The 18,277-nt window shown below is 46.1% G+C and overlaps 1 protein-coding gene and 1 non-coding gene across 5 annotated transcripts in view; one reads left to right on the forward strand and one right to left on the reverse strand.

Annotated features, from left to right (window-relative positions):
- The window catches only part of Vgll4 (vestigial like family member 4), a 151,205-nt gene that overhangs the window by 103,267 nt on the left and 29,661 nt on the right, over nucleotides 1–18,277 (forward strand). For all 4 annotated transcript variants that reach the window (XM_004651597.3, XM_045133664.1, XM_045133665.1 and 1 more), the window contains one exon: nucleotides 14,843–15,032. In XM_004651597.3, coding sequence (XP_004651654.1) covers nucleotides 14,843–15,032 — 190 coding nt within the window. The remainder of the gene's footprint in view (nucleotides 1–14,842; nucleotides 15,033–18,277) is intronic.
- On the reverse strand, nucleotides 17,008–17,114 carry LOC123454885. The gene has a single exon (XR_006633541.1). It is a non-coding gene; the product is annotated as a U6 spliceosomal RNA (small nuclear RNA).

The following is an 18,277-nucleotide window of genomic DNA, read 5'->3' on the forward strand; positions in this document are numbered from 1 at the left end:
TCCGTCATCCCTGGGCCAAAGCCACCAGGGATGGAGGCGTGCGTGTTGTCCAGAGACTCTTGGAGGAGGGGCACTGTGACCATGGGTGAGGTGTTACTTGGGGTAAAATACCATTCTGTAGGCTCATAGTGTCCAGGAGGTAGAGAAACTTTGACTTTCCATTCTGTCTGTCTACTTCCAAGACCCCCTGCCTCTTGCAGTGGTCAGTGACTGATTCCAAAAGGCACCCTTCCAGAGCCTGTGACCCCCCCCCCCCACCCCCACTTCAGAATTCCCCTCAGTTAAAGCATATTTGAGAATACAGGTTCTTGTTGAGGGAAAGGGCTTGGAGAGAGCTTTTTTTTTTTTTTTTCTTTTTAAGTATTTTTCACCAAAACACTTAGATTCTGAAGAGGCCTGGGCATTTCCTCCTCATTTACTTCCTATACATCCTGGCCCTGGGGAGACTGACTCTTGTGGGGAAAGGTCTGAGCCAGCTTGTTGCTGCTTACCCCCATTCACCAGCTCTTTCTAAACACTGCAAACTCTACCAAGGAGGAAAATGGAGTCCCCTCACCAACAGCCAAGTGATATATAGTTGTTTTCAAGTCAGTGTAGTGAGGAGTGCCTGCCCAGGCTGACAGTCTTTTTTATCGAGGAGGTTTCTGTGCCATGGCATTGAAGGGGTTGCACCACTTTTATCTTGTTGGGGTTATTGGGCATTTCAGGACATATTGGACATTGTATTGGTCAGGGTTCTCTAGAGAAACAGAACCAATATAATGAATTGTATTAAAAGGGAATTTATGGGCTGGAGAGATGGCTTAGCAGTTAAGACATTTGCCTGCAAAGCCAAAGGACTCAGGTTTGATTCCCTAGGACCCATGTAAGCCAGATGCACAAGGTGGTGTGTGCGTCCGGAGTTCTTTTGTAGTGGCAAGAGGCCCTGGTGTACCCATTCTTTCCCTCCCTCTCTCCCTCCCTCTCTCTCTTTCTCTCTCTCTGCTTCTTTATCTCTCTCAAATAATAAATAAAATACTTTAAGGAAAAAGGGGAATTTACTGGATTAGTTAACGGCAGTCCAACAGTAGCAGTCTTCAGGCCTGAGGCCTAAGGAACCCAGTGGCTGCTCAGTGCATGAGGCTGGATGCCGCAGCAGTCCCGATCCAGCACTGAAGGCCTGGAGGCTTCCTGGAGAGACGCTACTCTTCAGACCATACTGCTCTTCAGTCCACGCTGGAGGGGAGCAAGCAGCACTGGCAGCCAGGTGGGAGGAAGGGATTCTTTTCTCCAATAACTTCTTAGATAAAGCTTACCTCCAAGAGGGGCCACTCACTCTGGAGGAAGGACTTCCTCCTTCAGTTAATCCTTCCTGGAAGCAGCCTCAGAGATTTACTCGAGGAATGTCTGTGGATTCCTAAACAGATCAAGTTGACAACAAAACTTAACCATCACAAGTCCACCCCTTGACAACTTGACACCAAACCATATCTCTTTACGTCATACTTAATTTCCAAAGGAAGACAGCAACAAGGTCATAATTCCACCTAACATGATGTCACTATTCCACACACAACCAGAAACACACAAACTTCCCCTCAACACAAAGCAAGGTGCCTTGAAGAATACCTAGGCCCTAATTTAGTAGGTTAAATATGAATCTAACAGTTAACCCCCAAAAGTTTCAATATTAATCTTAGTCCTATCCTTCCTTAGAGGGACCTATGGCCTTTTGATAGGGTAACTGTGTATTGGGGAGAAGGAAATAATCAGATCTTTTGGGGTTTACTGAACATTGGCTCTGAATTGACATTGATTCCAGGAGACCTCCCCCCACACAGCGTTGTGGACCTTCCTTCAACCCCACTTCTGGTACCACTTTTACTGTTGCAGCCAGGTTCATGTTGCTGTCAGAAAACACCCAACCAACAGCCGCTTGCGGAAGGAAGGGGTTTATTTTGGCTTATAGACTTGAGGGGAAGCTTCATGATGGTAGGAAAAAATGATGGCATGAGAAGAAGCTGGGCATCATCTCCTGGCCAACATCAGGTGGACAACAGCAGCAGGAGAGTATGCCAAACACTGGCAAGGGGAACTGACTGTAACACCCATAAGCCTGCCTCCAATAATGCTCTGCCTCTAGGAGTACCTAATTCCCCAATTGGAGACCTAGCATTCAGAACACGTAAGTTTATGGGCATCACTTGACTCAAACCACCATGGACATAGTCTGTGTGCCTTGGCCAGCGTAGGAGAAGCAGGGCTTGTCTTCCAGGGACACTGCACTTCCCTACTCTTAGGGCCCTCTGAATATGGAAGGAGGACAGAGGTGATGCATGGTTTCAGGAAAGTAGGAAGGCCATTAGGTGTTGGGTTGTTTTGGATCCCAGTTAGAAGTTGTAAAGCCAAAATCCAACTTCAAATCTAGAGCTATGCGATCATGTAACCAAATATGAGGGTCGGAACAAAATCGGCAGCAGTAAAAGGTTTCTGAACACAGGGTGGCCAGAAATTCGTTCAGAATCAAACATGCAGTGATGAGTGCGAGTGTGTCCAGCAGTGCTGGCCCGTGTTGCGTCTTGTGACGTCACTGCAGCCTCGGTTCTGAACACGCAACACGCACACTTCACGCTGTGTACCATTACACCACAGTGCCAGTGAACACCCTCTGAGATGCTTCCTTGGCTCAGATTCAAAGCTTACTGCATGTTGTGAATTGCAGTGTTTATACTATACACACAGTTTTCTGCTCTTATGTAAACAATCATTTGATTTGCAAAGAGAGGACAACATTTTCCTACCATCATTCCTCAGTCATATGTGTTAGATTTAGTATATTTTGGATTGGATTACGATTCTTGCTTTTGAAAAATGCTGCTTGAATTTTCATTTTAAAAAGTTGACTTGCGATTAGGACAGAATCTCCGATAATTTCCGAAGTAGCCCTAAACATACCTCTGTCATCTTGTACTATATGATTATGCAAAACAGTGTTCTTAGAATTGCCAATTACAATATCAAAATGTTGATTAAACTCTGAAAAAACATTGGAGATACTCTGCTTCCTGCAGTATTATATTCAGCCAAGGTTTAAAAGAAAATTTATTGACACTATCCTTACATATACACAGTACACCATGATCATAGTCCCTCCCACCAAACTTTGTCTCCCCCCCACCCCACCCCACCCTCCCGCCTATATTCCCCTTCGGCTAAATCCCTTCTTTCCAACTAGTCCCTGGTCTATTTTGATGTCAACATTTTCTCCCATCCTATTAAGCAGGTCTTGTGTAGGTAACATTACCACACTGAGGTCATGAATGCCACGGACACTTTGTGTCTGGAAGACAGTACTACAAAGCACTCTTCCCCTTCCTTTGTCTCTTATATTCATTCTACCACCTCTTCCACAATGGTTTTCTTCATGCTGCAGTGATAGGTGTGGTACGATGCTATCGTGGTAATTCCAGCCAGGCTGCAGTATTCCACACTTGAGGTCAGTGCTACAATCAGTAAATGGGATGGCAGGGACTTTCCTTTAAACCTAACAACTACAAATGGCTTTATGCAGTATAAGACTTAACTACATAAATGGCAATGTCCAGATGCAATTGTAACCAGATTTAATTTCTTTTTAGTGATTTTTGATATTCAAAGTAACCTTTCTATTCAGTTTATTAAAAAATACTTTGAGCACATGAATGTTGAGACTTACAGTTGATACTTCTTTGAGAATTATTTTTACTACTATTACACTGTATTCCCTGTGGAATTACAGCTATTAAAAACAGGATAGGGCTGGAGGGATGGCATAATGGTTGTTTGCCTGCAAAGCCTAAGGACTCGGGTTCTATTCCCCAGAACCCACATAATCCAGATGCACAAGGTAGCGTATAGTGTCTGGAGTTTGACTGCAGTGGCTGGAGGCCCTGGTGCACCAATTTTCCCTCTTCCCTCATATTAAAAAAAGAAAAGGAAAGAAAAGAAAAAAAAACCACAGAATAAGATTGGGGACATTGACCGTCTTCATGTACCAGTGGTGTTATGTGGGAGCAGGTCATGCTCCAGGCTGCCCACATCACCCTCCTAGTTTGTAAATGGGACCCTAGCCCACCCTCCTCTCCTGCAGGCCAGCCAGAGTGCAATTGGAGGTTGGAGGGAGGGTCATCTTCATAGTGTAGTTGGCATCCCCTGGTGCCCCGCACACCCTCCCACAACTGTGCTTGCTGCTCGGGAGCTGCAGAAGTCACTCTCTGCCACAACTGCCCATCCATGTCCCCCTGGTCCGGTGGTCCCATGCTGGAGCAGCCTCGATGCATTAGGGTTTCCGTCAGCTCAGCCCGGCCGCCAGGCTCCCACAGTGTGGTAGTCACGAGATTATTTGGCTTAACTTGAAACTAAAATGGGCCATATTTCAACCCCACCAGCTCTCCTACGTTTTTGTCTATCCCTGAAGGGCATCATTACAGCTAGTGGCTTTCCTCCCAGTCTCGTCTTTGCTCTAAAAGAAAAGAACAAGACAAGACTAGAGCTGCTGTAACCAAGGCCAGTCTGGGGCCGGACACAGTATGGCAGCCCCTGGCCTGGCTGGGTTGGCTGTGCTTAGCTGAGCCTGGCCTCTAGGACCGAAGATCACGTTTAGGGCCATGGGTCTGGGGATACCATAGAGCAACCACGTGAAAGATAATTTTCGTAGCAACCAAAGGGCTGGGGAGATGAGCAGTGGGTTCCATACAATCCTTAAGCCCTAGCAGATAGACAGTATGTCATATCTTTTATCTTTGCTAGCTTGGGCCGTTTAAACTATGTCACCTAATAGCCCCCCCCGCTCCCAAAACAAAAAAAGTAAGAGACAAGTGAACCAGAAGGTGACTGGCCACAAGTTGAACTGTTTGAAAGAGGTTGATTTCAGTGCCGTCTCCTAAGCTGCTTATCCTTGTGACAAAGAAGCATTAGTTGTCAAACAAATGGGATATCGAGGCTGCCTGGCTCCTGTCCCTCCCACGCAGCCCTGGGCTGGTGAACTGGGGGATCGTGAAGTACTGCGGGGCAGTTTTTGTCCAGGGTGCCCTCCCTCCCTCCCGCCACGATGGTGACGTCAAGCTGGTTGCCATGGCTGTGGTCAGACAGGAGACGTGCCAGTGTAACCAAGTGGCTTGCTTGGTGAGCTGTGGTTTGATGTTTTGACTCTACGTGCAAACATGGCAAAGGGTGTGGGGGAGGGGAGGAGAACATGAACTCTCTGTGGGGCCAGACAGAGAGCTTTTTGTCTAAAATCTGTCCTTAAAAGTTAGAGCAGCTGGGAGTGCTGATACACTCCTGGAGTCCCAGCAGTTGGGAGGCTGAAACAGGAGGGCAGTGAGTTTGAGGCCAGCCTGGGCTACATGGTGAGACCCTGTCTCAAAAAAAAAAAGAAACCAAGCAAGTGAAAACGAAGCACGTTACAGTATTAGTGTTTTTTAGTATAGTTCTGACCCCTGCTGCCCCTAAAGAGGTTGTCATTTCAGCCTGGGGCTGTTTGATCTCTAGAAGACACCAGTTCATAGTGTATTTTCATTAGTTTCTCCTCAGTCATTCGGGTGTCTTCAACGTAGTCACGTGACCCACCTGGCAGTCTGCACAGAGCTGGTGGAGGCCCTGAGCAGCTTTGCTTTGTCCTTTGACACTTACTTCCACCTTGAATAGCAACGATGACCCCAGTAGCTAAGAAGACTTGGTGAACTCTTTGTAAGAAGCATGTTCCTGAAAGTGGGGTGTTTCTTCATGAGAAAGGGAAAGGCCTGACTGCAGAAGACAGGGAAATCCTCAAAGCCAAAGCTAAGCTGTGTAAGTGATTGGATCAAACCACTGGATTTTACGTATGAAGAGATGGAGGCTACAGAGGCCGGTGCTAGCCAGGCAGAGAAGTATGCTTCTCTAGTTCCAGCCAGGCAGACTGGGTAATAGAGTGAGATTCCCCTCTAATCAGTCAGTCAGCAATCAAAAACTGCTGTTTGGAGAAGCCCTACAAGTTAGATTCTGCATTTTACCCACTTAAAAAAAAGCAAGAAACAGTCCTGTTCATTAAAATATGTTACTTGAGAGCTGAGGAGATGGCTCAGTGGTTAAAGGCGCTTGCTTGCGAAACCTGCTGGCCCTGGTTCAGTTTTTCAGTACCATGTAAAGCCCCAATGTGCGATGTGGCAAATGTGTCTTAAGTTCATTTGCACCAACTAGAGGCCCTGGCGTTTACATTCTTTCTGACACTCAGTTTTCTCGTTCTGTGTATGTCTGTCATTCTCAAATAAATAAAATCTTTTAAAAAATAAAGCATGTTAGTTGATAGTAAGGAAAACTTGAATCTTGACAGGGTTACAGTGTTAAGGAAGTGAAGAGTCTTAGAATCCTTCATGCGCCTGATAGTTACAGTTTAAGACAGGGCCACACTCTGAGTCCCTTCACTGTTCACTGTGTGCTGCTTCCCCTCCCTCCATCTGACTTCGGTATGAGAACTCATCACCATCATTAAACAGCACAGCGGAAGGCTAAGCTGTTTCCTTTTTCCTTTAAATTGTGTGTGTGTGTGTGTGTGTGTGTGTGTGTTTGTGTGGAGGGGGGAGGGAGAGAGAGGAGAGTGGGAGAAAGGAGTGTGTGTGTGTTGCTGGCAATGCTAGGCTGCTGCTCTTCCACTGAGCTTTGCCCACAGTCTTTCCCCTTTTATCAAACGTTTTATTGAAATAAATATATGCTAATACTGGGGCTGGGGAGATGACTCAGCCAGTAAAGTGCTTGCTGTGCAATCCTGAAGGCCCAAGATTTGATCCCTGGCACCCAGGTGAAAGCTGAGCGAGGAGCTGTGTGCCTGTAAGCCTAATGCTCGTGGGGAGGTGCTCACTGGCCAGCTAGCAAAGCTGAGTTGGTGAGTTCCAGAATCAGTGAGAGACCCTGTCCAAAAGATAAGGTGGGGAGCAGTTGAAGACACCTGATCTTGACCTTTCATCTTCACACACATGCACCCACATAGGTACACATATTCATGCCACCTATACACACACACACACACACACACACACACACACACAAAACCCAGAATCTGCTTATCTTAAGGACTTTTTGGCTCCATATATTGGAACTGATCCCATGACTGAAATCATCTGTTATATAACTTTTACATGTATTTAGCATTTTTTCTTCAGTAACACATAGCTAGATAAAATTCTCTTTATTTATAAGGGAAAACATATTTTTGTTGCTGTTTTTTGTTTTTTTTTTTTTTGAAGTACGGTCTCACTCATTGAGGCTTACCTGAACACACACTAGTTTCAGGCGGTCCTTGAACTCAGAACTTGTGTTGATCCCCCTACTTCTGCCTCCCGAGTACAAACACATTTTTAAATTGAAGATTATTTAGTTATATCTGTGAGTGAAGGGGAGAAAAAGTTAAATGGACAATTGCAATTATGCCAACTTAAGAAACTTAAAAAATACTGGGTGACTCAGGCAGCTCAAATCTCCTTTCTCCTGTTTTTTATTTGAAAAAGAAAGATAATCCCTTCTCCTTTTGCCATGGCTGAACCATTGTGAAATTCACAAATCACACATTAGGACAAAAGAAAGGCTTCTATGCCCCTAAGGTCAGTTCATTTTGGTGTGCTCTCCCCCCACCCCCCCAGGATCAGAGTTTGTATGAATGCCCTTCTTTGTTTTTCTTACAGCACTTTGCCCCCACGCTGCCCCCTCAACAGCCCAGCTGGAGCTCCCTAGAAATCTTACGCAACCTCAAGTGGTTTTCTGATTTGATTTCATCTTGACTTTATTAATTCTGAAAATTGTCTGACTTAAGCCTTGTGGAGAGATGTGACTATGATACCGGAAGGTTTATTATTAATTTTCAGGGCTAATTAATGAATGCCTGTCCTGATTTGTTTAACAATTAAAAGTGTGAAAAACCTGAGGGAGAAAAAAAATATGTCACCTTATGTGTTCTTATTTGGTGGTTGGTAGTGGTGGCATCTCTGCTGAGGTAGTATTTAATGTCATATTATATATTCATGGATTTTTGTTGTTGTTTTGGGTTCTATTGGTGTGTGTGTGAGAGAGAGAGAGAGGGAGAGAGAGAGAGAAGGGGGGGAGAGAGAGAGAGAGGGAGGGAGGGAGGGAAAGAAAGTGTGTGTGTGAGACAGAATTGGCGTGCCAGGGCCTCCAGCCACTGCAGTTGAACTCCAGATGCGTGCGCCCCCTTGTGCACATGTGCAACCTTGTGCGCTTGTGTTATCATATGTCTGGCTTACGTGGGACCTGGAGAGTCAAACATGAGTCCTTAGGCTTTGCAGTCAAGTGCCTTAATAGCTAAGGCATCTCTCCAGTCTTCATCTTTTTTTTTTAAATTAATTAATTTATTTATTTGAGAGAGACAGACAGAGAAAGACAGAGGGAGAGAGAGAGAATGGGCACGCCAGGGCTTCCAGCCTCTGCAAACGAACTCCAGACGCGTGCGCCCCCTTGTGCATCTGGCTAACGTGGGACCTGGGGAACTGAGCCTCGAACCGGGGTCCTTAGGCTTCACAGGCAAGTGCTTAACTGCTAAGCTGTCTCTCCAGCCCTCCAGTCTTCATCTTTAAAAGAAGATTTTTTTTTTTTAATTTGAGAGAGACAGAGACAGAGAATTGACACACCAGGGCCTCTGCCACTGTAATTGAACTCCAGACCCTTGCGCCACCTGATGGGCATGGGCGATCTTGCGCTTGCCCCTCCTTTGTTGGATCTGGCTTACGTGGGATCTGAAGAGACGAACGTGGGTTCTTAGGCTTTGCAGGCAAGCGCCTTAACTGCTAAGCCATCTCTCTCCAGCTTGCCAACCCTCACCTTATGTATTCTAAGTGGGGTGTATTAGATGCTGAAGTACTACTGTATAATTTAGCCACCAAGAGGCTCTGCCTAGGAGCTGTGAGCCCTTCATCATCCTCAGTTGTAGAATGCTTTTTTTAAAAAAAAAAAAAATTCCTGACAGAAAGCCAGCTTTTGTTCAGTATCACTTTCCAACCCCACTTTTAGCCCCCAGCAGCCACCAATCTACCTTCTGTTTCTGTGGATTTGCCTATTCTGTATCCTGTAGAAACGGACCTGGACAACATGTGGCTTTGTGTCTTGCTCCTTTTACTTGGCTTACAGTTTTTTAGATTTGTCTGTGCCACAGCACAAGTCACTTCTTCACTCTTCCTTGTGGCTGAATAGTATTCCATTGCTTGGCCATACTTCTCTGTTATTTAATTCATTTGCCAGCTGATGGGCCTTGCAGTTAGTTGCTTCCGCTCTTTCTTTGCCTGTGGTGTTACGATGCTGCTGTTATGACTCATGTGCAAGATTTTTGTTTCTGTTTTTCTGAGGTAGGGTCTCACTCTAGCCCAGGCTTTACTCGGAACTCACTCTGTAGTCCCAGGCTGTCCTTGAACCCACAGTGATCTTCTTTCCGAGGGCTGGGTCTAAAGGTGTGTGCCACCATACCCTACTCATGTCCAGGCTTTGTGAGGACTTCTCTCTCTCTCTCTCTCTCTCAGGTATATACAAAGAGGAGATACTGCTAGGTTATGATGTAACTTTGTGTAACCATTTTGAGGGACTGTAAAACTTGTGTGTGGGTTATATCACTTTACATCCACACTAGTGATGTGGGGGAGTTTCAGCTCTTGCCTTATTGCCAGCACAGTGTTTTCTGAAGTTTTGATTAGCCACGTCAGTGGATGTGATTAGCATCTCCCTGTGGTATTGATTTCCATTTCCATGAAGGCTAATATTATTGGAGATTTTTCCATGTGTTTAGTGACCATTTGCAGTGTCTTTTTAGGGTTCTTCAAATGTTTCTTTTTTTTTGTAAAAAGTTCTTTAAGTTGTTTTAAAATTTTATTTATTTACTTATTTGTAAGCACAAAGAGAGAGAGAGAGAGATAGAAGAGAGAGAATGGGCATGCCAGGACCTCTGGCTACTGCAAACGAACTCCAGATGCATGTGATCCCTTACGTGGGCCTTGGGGAATAGAACCTGGGTCCTTTGGCTTCACAGGCAAATGTCTTAACCTCTAAGTCATCTCTCCAGTCCTGTAAAATGTTCATAATATATCTACTAGTCTTAAATAGATTTTAAAATTTCTTACTTTTTGGCACCTTCACTCTTCAACATAATGCAGAGTCTGTAACCTGCCCTCCGCACTGCCCAGCCTCACTTTAGTCGGCATGCACTGACCATCTGAGTGTGGCAGGACAGTGTGCTACATTCCCAGGTGTGTGCATAAAGTGAATGAAGTGTGCCCTCTTCCCCCCACACTTCAGGCAAAGGAGCAGAGTGACTACCTCTGACAGACCCACAGAGGAGGAAGCTGTCACTTTCACACGAGCAGTCAAGGAAGGCCACCTGAGGGAGGCCATGGTTTTTAGTGACTTTCACAGACTGCAGCTTTGGCACATGGGGACGGAGTCATGGTTTCGTGGCTGTACAGTGACTTCTCTGTGGAAAGGGGACCTTGTAGGGTAGCTTGCCTTTCTGGGCAGGCTCACAAGTAGGACCATCAGGAACAAAGGATGGTTGATGCTGTGGACTCGGTTGTTTGGAAGGTGGCACCCAGTGGACTGTGGAGGGTGATGTGGAAGATGCTGGTTGGCAGCAGCTCTGTTGGCTCCCTGGGTAGGAAACTGACATGTACCTTAGAGGTTGGCAGGCAGAGCCTTGAGGAGCTCCAAAGTAACCCTCATGCGTGACTTTTGAAATTACTTGGCCACAAGGCTGTGTGTGTGTGTTAATGTAGGTGTGCACACACCATGGCATGTGGGGAGAGATCAGAAGATAATCTCAGGGTGCCTCATCTTCTACCTTTGTTCAGATTTGCTGCTGTATATGTATGTCAAGCTAGCTGGTCCGTGAGCTTCAGGATTATTCTGCCTCTACCTCTCATTGCTGTGAGCGCTTTATGATTGTAGATTATTTGCAACTTGTGTCTAGCTTTGTATAGGGTCTGAACTCTAATCATGTTTATGTAGCACACACCCTTAACCACTGAGCCATCTCCCCAGCCCACCTTGGGTGAGTTTTGTTGGTTGGTTTTTGTTTTCTCAAGGCAGGATTTCACTGTAGTCCAGGCTGACCTGGAACTCACTCTCAGGCTGGCCTCTAACTTACTGTGATCCTCCTACCTTGGTCTCCCACTGGGACTAAAGGCATGTGTCATCCACATATGGCTCTTCTTAAAAAAAAAATTTATATATTATATATATATATATATATTTCATACTTTGGGATTTGTTGTGATAGTTCAAGATTACGCAGTAATGACTTCTTGATAAATATTGGTTGGTCAGCCACTTGCTTGGTTCCAGGATTGAGGACCACATGACTGGTTCACTCATTCTAGAGAGCCAGAAGGTGTTAGTTTTAAGCTAGTCTTACCCCTCAATGGAGGAATGCCAGCAAAGAAAAGTACATGGCTGTGTTTCCCATCTGGAATAAAGAGGGTCCAAAATTAGAACACATGTTTCCTGGACCTACCACCACCACCACCAAAAAATGACCTGTGCAGTTTTACTGTGTCCCCCCCCCCCCCCCCCCCGTGCTGGGGACGGAAGCCGGGTCTCTCACATGCTAGGCAAGTGCCTCCACTACTGAGCCACACCCTGAGCTTGTACTAAAATAATTTTAACCTCCATTTGCCACATACACACTTAACCCCTGCTTTAAATACAGACATGGTCTTCTCTGGAGTGAGGCCCAGAGCTCAGCAAAGGGCTGTTCCTGCCCAGACCTGGGTCACCACCGAAATGTGGGTCCTTTCCCTTTTTCCCTCATTTCAGCATTAGAAGAGATGTCGGTCGGTCCATCTAGCAGGACACGTGCTTCTTGTCTCTGGTGAGGCAGCAGGTTTACGGGATGTCTTCCCGTGTGCGCGTGTGCCCCCGGGAGCCCCAGACAACATGCCCCTGTCTTCAGGAGACTTGGAGTTCCTTCCTTGTCCCCACCCCACCCCTGGGTGGGCAACCGCCAGTGCTTCCTGTGCTTCTTTCCCTAGCTTCCACCCAAAGGTCCAGTGGGGTGGACGGGCCCCGGGAGCATCCGCCGTGCGCGCCTTGCCGGGCAACGGCGTGGCTGCTGTCTCACTGGCTGCTCCTCTTTTGGATGGCTGGGAGTCGCAGTCGGGGTTGTTTTCCGTAGCAACTCGTGTTGCTCCCAGCAGACCGCCGAGGAAACGCTGCCCAGAGCTCAGGGGTCCGAGCTGAGCCTGTGTCCTCCCCACTCCTTGTCCCCTGCCAGGGGTTGTTGGGAAATGCTGGGCACAGAGTGTTGTCAGCCGGGGCTATTTTTCTGGGATTGATTTGCAGTTGTGACTTTCCTGGGGTCTCGTGGGACCCTTCAGAAAGCTGGCTGTGCCTGACCGTGCGCCGGAATCTTACCTCAGAGGCGCCTCTCTCCACTCACCCTGGAGTGGAGAAAGAAGGGGAGGGTGTGTGTGTGTGTGTGTGTGTGTGTGTGTGTAAGAGGGAGAAAGAAAACAAAGTTTGAGTTATCAAGGTACAAAGATTAGCAGTGCTAATCTTGTTTTCTAATGCAAAAGTTACCAGCTAGGAAGTGGGCACCAAGCACAGCACACTGAGGTTCTGGGGTGGCAGGCCCCACAGTACTTCTTTATTTTTTTAGGTATTTTCATTTGAAATGGAAAGTTCCAGTTTGTTTGGGGGCCAGAATCCTTAAAAAGAAATCCTGCCTGGAGGTGTGTTACGGGTCACACCGTATGTTTGCGAGTTTATATCTTGCTGTCTAAACTGGCAGACTTGTTATTTTTCCTGGTAACTACTCAGAAGGACTTTCCCTCCTCCTTTCTCCCAACAAAATGGCATTTGTCATTTGTATGTGAAGAAAATGCCTGTTGAGACTGTCCACCCATCGGTGATGATATGAAAATGAGTGGTAGCAAACAAACATTTCTTTTCCTAGGTACCACAGTGTCTCAGATGAAGTTGACTTAATCCTAATATTACTCTCAAATTGTGACCAGTGGAAACAAAATTGGTCAGGCCTCAGAGACTAATATGTATTGCACAACAAAAGGGTTATTATATGTGAACATTCTGGGTGTCCACCCCCACAGGACTTAGAAAGTTTAGTTTTCTTTCAAAGTAATTATTACGCTTATTTATAAATTTTAGAAGATATAAATAAAACCTTTAGTATTTGAAAGATCACACTCCATTTAATTTATAATGAGACACAAAGTTATCACCTAATGCAAAGAAAAGAAGCCAAAGCAGATCAAAGTTAGACCCTTCATTTAAATACCTGACTTCTGGGAACGTGTGTGAGTGTGGGCATGTGTGTGCCATGATCTGTGTGTGGAGGTGTGAGGACAACTTTTGGGTGTTGGTCTCATCTTCTACCTCACTTAAATCAGGGTTCTCTCCTTGATCACCCCTGCATTCCTTCCCTAGGCCAGTGGATTTGCCAGTCTTTACCTCCCTTCTCAGCACATAGGTGTGCTGGGATTACAGGTACCTGCTATTAAGAGACTATGCGACTAAGAGCCTTACGTAGGTGTCTAGGCATCTGCACTAAATGCTTATGAAATAAGTACTTTATGCACTGAACCACCTCTCCAGCCTTGAAACATTTTTTTGTTTATTTTTATTTATTTGAGAGCGACAGAGAGAGAGAGAGCGACAGAGACAGAGAGAGAGAGAGACAGAGACAGAGAGAGAGAGAGAATGGGCGTGCCAGGGCCACCAACTACTGCAAACAAACTCCAGATGCATGTGCCCCCTTGTGCATCTGGCTAACGTGGGTCCTGGGGAATCGAGCCTTGAACCGGGGTCCTTAGGCTTCACAGCTAAGCCACCTCTCCAGCCCTTGAAACATATTTTAAGAGCTGTACTTATGTATTACGTAACATGACGAAACTGAATAATATTTGCTATATAAAAACATGCCATTTCTAATGTGCTGTAGAATAAAATGTTTATCTCTCTTGAAATCCTATTTTTATTTTTTAACCTTAAGGGCAAATTGTGAATTATTATTCCACACATTTTCCTCATTGTTTAAAAAATAACAAAAATAAGAGTTGGGCATGGTGGCTCCTAGCACTTGGGAGGCAGAGGTAGGAGGAGCACCATGAGTTCAAAGCCACCCTGAGGCTACATAAGGAATTCCAGGTTAGCATGGACTAAAATGAGACCCTACCTCGAGGAACAGAACAGAACGGAGAGATGGCTTAGCAATTAAGACACTTGTCTGCAAAGCCAGAGGACCCAGGTTCGCTTCCCCAGTAGTACCCACATAAAACCAGTTGCAGAAGATGGCACATGCATTTGGTGGAGATTATTTACAGTGGCTGACAGCCCTGGTACTCCCATTCTCTCTTTCTCTATCTGCCCCCCCTCCCAAATAGATAAAAATATTTTAAAAATATCAAAAATAAAATCATAACGCACCGGGAAAGTCAGCTTACTGTGACGGCTTAATGTACTGTATGTGGACATTCTTTCAGGGGGATAGAATGAATACTTGCAAGTCAAAAGACATGGAATGTTTTAACTTCACTTTGGGGATTATTCATGATCAGCACCATTTCCACCCCCCTCTCTTCTGTTTTATAGCAGCTTTTCAATTGAAACTCTACCCTAAAAGAGTAAGAGTGCTTGAAAACCTCGTTGATGTCAGATGTCTCCTGCTTGGCAGTGGCCGCATGCCCAGACTGCGTTCTGAGGGTGGCAGGCAGCCCGTTGTGTTGCCAAAACTTTCCACTGGGAGTAGTTTTGCAAGGGGCCGGAGGGCAGGCAGGGAGCCTGGGGGCCGCAATGGGAGCCCTTCTCCTGCCTGGTGACAACATCCTCATTTCTCTTTGCGTAGGTGAAGCTGCTCTCAGGGGAGAACCCAGAATGCAGACCCTCCCGGTGGCCTCTGCCCTTAGCAGCCACCGCACAGGCCCGCCCCCCATCAGTCCCAGCAAGAGGAAGTTCGGCATGGAGCCGGGGGACGAGGACCTCGACTGTGAAAACGACCACGTCTCCAAGATGAGCCGCATCTTCAACCCCCACCTGTAAGTTCTGCTCCAGGCAGGCCATGTTCCTGTTCCAGTTTTGTGCTGATGATGTTACGATTTCATAAATTACTAATGAAGGACATTCTTTTTAATAGGTAGTGCTTATAGGCCAAGAAGATAGTACCCTGGCTTTAGTAACTGGCAGAAAGATGAAGTCTTATCACCCTTTAAACTTGTAGAACCTTTCGTGTGTTTTTCCCCCACCACGGCGAGCATTGCTTAAGGACTCCTAGGGGCCGGGTCTGGGACATTTGGCTTTCTGGCTGATAAGTACTATTGGTAGTGAGGAAAGTCAGTGTTTAGTGTCTGTCTGTCAGGAAGTACATGGTGAAGTGAGTACTTGAAGAGTTTTGGGAAGGCTGTGCATGTCAGGAAACACTCACCTCACTGTGTGTGCTTATGGGAATTTGAACCTTCCTTCCAAAGAGGAAGGACCAGCTTTTTTTTTTTTCCTTTCATGTTTACATGTGTCTAGTATGCGTGCCTGTGTGCATGCATGTGCAAGTGTGTACACGTGCATGTGGAGACTTCTGTCACTTGCTACTTTATTGATTGAGAGCTCATTGATTTGGCTAGTCTAACTAGCTAGCTTGCCCCAGGGGTCTGTCTGTCTGCCTCCTAAGTGCACACCCCCCCACCTGTCCTGGGTTTCCAAACTCGAGACCTAACCCTTCTGCAGCGAGTGCTTTAACCCCAGTCTGGAGAGCCAGCCAGTGGACGTCATCCAAGGCTCACGTGGTACCCGAGGCCCGAGTGGGTGGGTGGGTGGGGTGCGTATCAGTCAAGCTGCCCCTCTCGCGGTGCTGGTGCTGCAGGTGCAGGGCCAGGCTTCCTCCTCCAGCCGGAGCCCCTCAGCTGGAGGCGGTGCCTGGGCCCTCTGCTGCCTCAGCCTGTCCTCGCATTCCGCGCGTGCCAATCTGCCTGGACTGTTGTGTTCAGTCATAAGACACTGACAGAGGTATTTACCCTCAAATAAATCACTGTAGTGTTAGTCAGAGGCTGAGCCTGCAGTCTGGAGCCTGGAATTTGCTATGCTCAGGAATCCAGCAGCCCCAAGGCCCTGCAAACCAGCACGCCCTCGCACTGATGCAAAATCTTTGCTGAGCTGTCTGGAGTCCATTCTTTTATTACTAGAATTTATCATTCTCTCCCACCTGCCCCCCCTTTCCCAAGCCCAAGTAAGAGACATTTGATCCTCTTCTTGTTTTGTTTTTCACTGAAGGAAGGGAGGGAACCAGAACCAGCCTAGTGACAATGTGATTAGGGATCAAATGTGCCTTATTTTAAGTTCTCATTCTGCTACTTACCAGCTGTGAGGCCATGGGCAAGTCACTTTATTTATTTATTTTTTTTGGTGGGGCGGGGAGGGCAGGGAGGGTAATATCTCTGTAAAATGGCAATGATAATAGTTAACAAACTGGACTATTGTGAACATTATGCAAAGAGCTTGGCCTGGTACAGCACTCAGTTGAAGGTAGCTATTATTTTTTATCATTAATCATTTTATTGTTCAGATGTTGTTCATCCTCACAGCAAATAAGAATACATGATAGTGAATTTAATGGTGAAGAATCTGTGTGAGAGCCTGTGTTTAGATGTCACCTTCGTTTTATTTATTTATTTGAAAATGCACACACACACACATACACACACGCGCGCGCGTGCGCACACATGGTGGGGGGAGGGGAGATAATGGGCACACCACAGCCTCTAACCACTGCAAATAAACTACAGATGCATGCACCACCTTGTGCATCTGACTTTATGTGCATCCTGGGGAATCAAACCTGGGTCGTTAGGCTTTGCAGGCAAGCACCTTAACAGCTGAGCCATCTCTCTCCTGCTCAGATGCCTCCTTCTTTATCTTTCTGTAGAGTAACGATTTGCTTTTCCCATTGGGTTATTGTAACTACTCAGTGCAGTGCCTGGTAGCTATGAAGGACTCAGCTTTAGAAATTATTATTTTATGACTAAAAAAGTGGAACACTTCATGAATTTGTGTGTCATTCTTGTGCAGAGGCCATGCTAATTTTCTCTGTATAATTCCAATTTTAATATATGTGCTGCGAAAGTGGGCTCTTGGGATTTCTCTAGACACTGTCTCAAGGTTAGCCTTGAACTTGTTATATAGCCAAGGATAGTCTTCAAATCTTGATCAGGGGGCTGGAGAGGTGGCTTAGTGGTTAAGCGCTTGCCTGTGAAGCCTAAGGACCCCGGTTCGAGGCTCGATTCCCCAGGACCCACGTTAGCCAGATGCACAAGGGGGCACACGTGTCTGGAGTTTGTTTGCAGTGGCTGGAAGCCCTGGCGTGCCCATTCTCTCCCTCTGTCACTCTCAAATAAACAAAAATAAAGAAACAAACAAAAATTAAAAAAAAAATCTTGGTCAGGAGCTCCTGCCTCTCTCTCTCTCTCCCTCTTGAGTGATGGGATTATAGGTGTGTACTACTATACCTGACCATTATTAATATTAGAATGTGAAACTCTTGGGAAATTATTTATAACTCCTTGGATGATTAAAAACAAGACATTGAAGTATAAGACCATGCTGACACTATAACTTTTAATTATAAAAAACAGAAGTGGAGGGCTGGAGAGATGGCTTAGTGGTTAAGCGCTTGCCTGTGAAGCCTAAGGACCCCGGTTCGAGGCTTGATTCCCCAGGACCCACGTTAGCCAGATGTACAAGGGGGCGCACACATCTGGAGTTCGTTTGCAGTGGCTGGAGGCCCTGGCGCGCCCATTCCCTCTCTCCCTTTCTCCCCCCCCCCCCCCGTTGCTCTCAAATCAATAAACAAAAAATTAAAAAAAAAATAGAAGTGGAACTGTTAGGGTTGGGAGTGCAGCTCAATGATAAGAGCATTTGCCCAGCACGTGCAAGCCCCAGGTTTGATCTCCAGCACTGCCACAAAAGAAAGGAGGGAGGGTGGAAGCCAAGGTCTGTTTGCGATTGCTACTTTACATCATTAGGCAGACTTGGGAAGACTGAAATTGCCAGACTCCCTAGCTCCCATTTAGTAGGTGGCTTGCGTTCTTTTTTCCCCCCCTGTTAGGATGGAATGTATCATTGTAACCATTAATTTTTATTTTTTTCAAAGTAGATTCCATTCTTGCCCAAGCTGACCTAGAATTCATTCTCTTAGCCCCAAGTTATCCTCAAATTCATGATCCTCCTACCTCAGCCTTCCCAGTGCAAGTGCTATCATGCTTAGCCATCTTTGTGGTTTTTTATTTTTAACTTT

This window comes from Jaculus jaculus, chromosome 14 (genome assembly GCF_020740685.1).
Source record: "Jaculus jaculus isolate mJacJac1 chromosome 14, mJacJac1.mat.Y.cur, whole genome shotgun sequence".
Lineage (NCBI taxonomy): Eukaryota > Metazoa > Chordata > Mammalia > Rodentia > Dipodidae > Jaculus > Jaculus jaculus.